Raw genomic sequence first — 6,001 nt, 5'->3', positions numbered from 1 at the left:
TGTAGACCAAAAAGTTTCACATTTCTTCATGCTTTCCAACGGCATAACATTTGCTGCATTCTGACGGCGGTTAAAAAATTAACTCGAAAAATACGAACTCGGTGAAACTTGAACCGTTTTCTACATTACTCTTAAACCGTTCAAAATTAGAAAAACTTTGTACATGAAACAGAAGCGCACTGTCTGCATCATGCTATGCAGAGGCTAGACTTTCTTTTAATGTGGTTGTATCATCTCGATATATCAATTAAATGAAATGTTTTTTATGGAAAAAAGAATCATCATGGACCCATCCGGGTCCTCAAACGAACATCGTTGTGCTGACCACTAACCATGTCAAAGACTCTTCCAGATAGAATCAAGTAATATGATAATCGAACAAGCCGACAACAAGCACTAGGTACATACAACCTGAAGAGAATAATAAGACATGGCCCAAAGTAACCCAGCTACGTACTACTACGTGCGCACCAGAAACTCGCTTTTGACCGAAAATAATGAGCATATATCCTCAATGCAATGCAGAGACAAACTAGCTGGTTATATAAGCCCTTGCCACCCTATGCATTTTCATCAAGTCTTGATACACATACACTTCCTAGTTCCTACACCAGCAGTCAAGCCGGAGGAACCAAGATGGAGAGTTCAAGGAGGGCGCTCCTCCTGGTTGCGGTGGCGGCGGCGGCCATCGGCCTCGCCAGTGCCAGTTTCCGCGACAACTGTGACATCAAGTGGAACCCGGAGAACGCGGCCTTCTCCGACGACGGCCACGGCCTGACCATGTCCCTAAAGAGCAACTCCTCCGGCTGCTTGCTGCAGACGAAGAAGCAGTTCATCTACGGCAGCGTCTCCACCCTCATCAAGCTCGTTCCGGGGAACTCTGCCGGCACCGTCACCACATACTACGTACGTATCGTATTCCTATAGCATACTTATTACTAATGAGCTTGTACTACGATACTGACCGTATGTGCACCATTTCATTGATTGTAAATCACCAGACATCGTCCGTGGGGACGGACCATGACGAGATCGACTTCGAGTTCCTGGGGAACGAGACGGGGCAGCCCTACACGCTGCACACCAACGTGTTCGCCGACGGCGTGGGCAAGAAGGAGATGCAGTTCGTGCCCTGGTTCGACCCCACCGCCGACTTCCACGCCTACACCATCTCCTGGACGCCCTGCATGATCGTCTGGTACGTCGACGACGTCCCCATCCGGGTGTTCCGCAACTACCGGGACAAGGGCATCGCGTACCCGATCAAGCGTCCGATGTTCGGCTACTCCAGCATCTGGTCGGCGGAGGACTGGGCCACGCAGGGCGGCCGCGTCAAGGCCGACTGGTCCAAGGCACCCTTCGTCGCCGGCTACCGCGACATGGTCCTCGACGTCTGCCCCTGCGACGGAGCCGACTCCTGCGTCTACGGCTGCGCCGGGGCGTTCAGCCACGGCGGGCGGCAGCAGAACTGCGCTGGCCTCACCGACCAGCAGCGGGCAAAGATGCAGGAGGTGCAGAGGTCTCACAGGATCTACGACTACTGCGTCGACTACAGGGACAACAAGAAGCCCGGCCCCGAGTGCAGCCTGCCGCAGTACTGAGATCGATCCAGCTGCGCTGTCTGATCCGCTGATTGTGGCCGTGGGCCGTGGCACGCACCAATGAAACAATGGTTGGCCGGCCGGTCTACCACTCCATGCTCCATACACGACCCATTGATTCCATTGGGATTTCATTTATTCTTTTTATTTTGATATATACATATTTTTATCTCAAGACTTCTCATTCCTGCTGCTCCCAAGATGTTTGTAAATTTTGTTTTCTTTTGAACAACTCCATCATATACGTGTGCACATTGAACTTTTGTATATTTGCAAGATGCTAAAGATATATGGATGATTAAGTATACCTATTTTATGATATCATGACCCAACTTTGCTTGCAATAGGTTTTTCTTTTCTTTTTTCTTCTTTTTCGAAAAGGAGGTTGAAACCCGGGCATCTGCATCAATGTGATGCACACAACCATTTTTATTAAAAGTATATGCATCACAACAGGATCATACATCAACACACACAGTACATGACCAAAACTACTATGGCAGACCCATTACAAAAAGTGCAGTAAATACATATGACTAAGTCGACCTCTTTCACAGGAATCACCGTTGAGGGGCTGGCCTCGCCCTCCTTCTTCACCGACTTCTTCTGCTTGGCGTCACGCTTTCAATAGAACTCTTGCTCGGCCTGGACAAACACCGGATGCTCCTGCGCGAACCTCACCAGCGTCTTCTTCATCCGCTGCCACATCCACAACCATAGCCGACATCGAAGCATGCATCAACACCCAAAGCCAAGCCCATGCCCAAGCCATGGTGCCTTCAACAATCTAGAGCGCGAAGGAATGGTCAAAAGCGACGAACTAGGAAACATTGTCATCCAACCATCGCCCAAGGATAGCAGTCCTTCTATCTCTTTCATTGGCAAGCTCTCAACGCTCTTATGGAAGACACTCTATTCCGTCTCTTAGCCTATGTGAATGGTGAGCTGATTAAAATTGCAATCGGCTCAACCATTTGCCCCCTAGATACCATCATGCACGAACTGTAGATGCTTGACGGGGGTCTTTAGAGTTGAGTTGTCTGTTGTCTCACGGGGTTACTAAGATATTCCTCCTCCGCTACAACCTCCGAGGGCGGATAGCCAGCTGACCCTTGGATAATGCTTATGTTGGCCAATGCAGTGGCCGAAGACCATCTCTTGGGTTACGAAGATATTCCTCCTCCGCTACAACCTCCGAGGACGGATTGCCAGCTGACCCTTGGATAATGCTTATGTTGGCCAATGCAGTGGCCGAAGACCATCTCTTTTGGGTAAGAGTCAACCCGAAGGTCGTAATAACAATATGGATGTCTATGAGGGCCAACAAGTAACGGTTAATGATGATCTTCTTGTCAATTGGTACTTCTTGCTTGATGAATATCAGAAATCAGCCCCCATCAATCTTGATGGACCAATGCCTCATGATCTTTTCAAAGCATTCTCTATGCCTCCCGCGGAACAAGAACATGTTGTTCCTTGCCAGAAGAGTATTCAACGACAACTTTACGCCAACAGACACACATGTGCCACTAGCCAGGGGAGCATTGCTGAGTCCAAACACACTCAATGTGATGGTTGAGAATAATAAAGAGGTTCATCGTGTTGCATGGTGGAGTTACCATTTCCCAGGTGAAACCATCCTTCCGAAGGTGTTGATCTTGTACCGATAGAATTGAGGCTTCTGCATAACACAATTCACTGTAGAGAGAAGTACACATTTTCTCACGGAGGTGGATTTTGCCCGATTTTTCCAGTGATGGTGCAACTGAATCTTGGTTTGGGCGATGATTTACCCCCGGACAAGTTCTATGTGCCATTCGAAGACATCTTCAGCATGTTCCACCTACTCAAGCTCGGTGGCTCTTAGTTCTCCTATGGGCAATCAACAACACCTACATTGCCAAATGCGATCTCAACAAGGATGTCGCGGTAGCGGACCCCTATCTCATGGGCTAGCCCAACCTCAGTGTTCCTGACCATCATCAAGCTATGAAGAGGTATCATGCAGATTTCATGATTGCCAATATGGACAAAGATTGCCTTCTCGTGGACGCGGAGTTTCTGCTCCCAAGCTCAAATGAGCTCGGATGAACAGTAGAATAAAAAAGATTCAAATTGGAATTTTTTGTGACAAATATTGACAAAAGTTCCATGCGCTTGCAAAAATTCTCATGGAATCACATTTCTGAAAGGCGAGGCAAAAAAAAATTGATACTCTGAAAATGCTACTTTCGAAAGCATTCTGGAGCACCAATTTTGTCTTTTTGCCACGCGTTCCAGGAATGTGATTACTTGATGAATTTTTGCAAGCACCTGAAACTTTTGTCAATGTTTGTCACAAAAATAATGCTGTTTTTTTATTTTACTGTTCATTCGAGCTTATTTGAGCTTGGGAGCAGAAGGACATTTCCACCTTCTCGTACCCTACGTTCCCAAGTAAGTCATTCGCTAGCCAGTATACTTTGTGCAATTTCGTTATGCTTGCACGTAGAAAGTTAACTCGAGGATAATTGGTCTTTTCAACTATTTGCACAGAGAACATTGTGTCCTCAATGTTATTACACTGCAGTTTGCCGATACTTATTTTTTGGATTAGACAAGGAAAGTCAAGAAAGACTACAGAGACATCAAGAAGGTTCTGGATGAAGCACTCGTTGAGTATACCACCCGGGAAGGAATTATCAAAGAAGGATATCACAAGTTTGATAAAATTTAAAAGGTAGGCTTCAGCCACAAAACCGAATTATGTTGGCTTCAATAACTAGAAAACAATGATTCAGACGCCTACTACGTCGTCCACCACATGGAGGAGTACATATGGGAGGGAGAACGGCTTAAAAGACAATTTGATGTCATCACATGGGGGAGGAAAATGAAGGAAACCAACCTAGGATATCGCAGAGATGACTTCATACACATCCAGGTCAACTTTGCAACCATCCTCAACAAGTATGTCATCGACCACAATGTGGTTTTCAACGGCGGCGAACCTACCGGTCCGGAGGAGATACAAACTCGCACTAAGCAGAAGGGTCTCGATGCTAACGGTCTGGTATCTATTGCGGATCCGGTGAAGAAGCACGTAAAGGACGGACGTGAAGTTTGTATGCTCGAGCACACCTGGTATCGTTATCTGGGCTGCCCGTTATTGTTGCGTGAGCTGATCCATTCAATGCAGGATTCCCGTACAGTTGAGTGTAAAATGGGGAAAAGAAGAAATACGTGTGACATGTGTCATATACGGTGGGCGAAGGGCAGGCGCCGGCTGCGCCGAGGAGCCGATCCATGGCTCAGGACAAACATGAAATCTAATGGTGTAGAATTTGAGGAAATGTCAATAAGGTTTCGTACGAATGTTACCTTTAGTGAAGTAAGAAACCACAAATTATGGGTTTTTTTATAAAAATTATGCTCATTACTGTATGCATAGTTTACTCTCAGTTCACAGCTAAATTAATACATTCAATACTCCATGAAATTCATTTGCATATGCATTCATCAATGCACAAATAGACCAGTTACAAATACAAGCTCATCATAATAAAAGATATCACTCATGTTGATATCAAGGCATTCCAAAAATCATCACATCTGCCAGAAATTCTTTAATTAGGGCGACATACTCCAAAAGGATTGTATTTGCTGCCACGACATATAATCTTACATATCATTTTGGTGAACACACCTTTCTCGTTGCTTTGATTGGCATGGTCACCAAACCGGTCTACATGGGTATTTTCCCAACCCTTGTTCACATTATCACTCGGACTAGCTGCATGAAAAGAACTAATCCAAGGCTGCAACATAATTATGAAAAACATTAACTTTCACTAATTTCTTAGCATAACAAAGGAATTGCATAGTTGCGAGTAACCAAAAAAATAATCAATATGTGGCAATAATATTCATGCAAACACACTAGCAGTAAAAGTTGATTTTCAAACACTTCACATAAACAAATATGCAATTAGCAATCTCTGCAAGTACTAGCTAGTTCTAAAATGGCACAATTGTAAAATGCTTAGACTATAAAAGGCGGTTGCCGTTTTAAAATGTCTCCAAGGCCTTTACCGTAGTAGGCGGTTCCCTAAACAAAACCACTTCTAGTGCTATACATTTAAGTTGGTTCCATGCACTAAGAATACTCTCATTCGAAATGGTTTTGCAATTCAGAACCACCTCCTGTTCTTATTTAGGGTTGGCATTTTAATTATTGTTTTCAGCTAACCCTTCAATTAAAATTCTGAAAGTCTCCTCACATACACATTCTCGTTCACCACATAAAACCATTGCATCTCATAATACATTCATATATGTTCAATATGTCAAAGCGACATATACAAAAGTTTTGTAGACTTCACATCCAACATATGAAACAAGGTTCTAAAATCCAAAGATTT

At 44.8% G+C, this 6,001-nt stretch overlaps 1 protein-coding gene across 1 annotated transcript; it reads left to right on the top strand.

The window, feature by feature from the left end:
- The first annotated feature begins 623 nt into the window (after positions 1-623).
- Positions 624-1,845, top strand: LOC119368526 (probable xyloglucan endotransglucosylase/hydrolase protein 12). Its single transcript, XM_037633764.1, has 2 exons — positions 624-906; positions 1,002-1,845. Exons 1-2 carry the CDS (start codon positions 637-639, stop codon positions 1,599-1,601), a joined length of 870 nt encoding a protein of 289 aa, XP_037489661.1. The 5' UTR covers positions 624-636; the 3' UTR covers positions 1,602-1,845.
- Positions 1,846-6,001: the final 4,156 nt, after the last annotated feature.

Source organism: Triticum dicoccoides, chromosome 2B (assembly GCF_002162155.2).
Source record: "Triticum dicoccoides isolate Atlit2015 ecotype Zavitan chromosome 2B, WEW_v2.0, whole genome shotgun sequence".
Classification (NCBI taxonomy): Eukaryota; Viridiplantae; Streptophyta; class Magnoliopsida; order Poales; family Poaceae; genus Triticum; species Triticum dicoccoides.
This window is presented reverse-complemented; position numbering and strand designations above follow the sequence as displayed.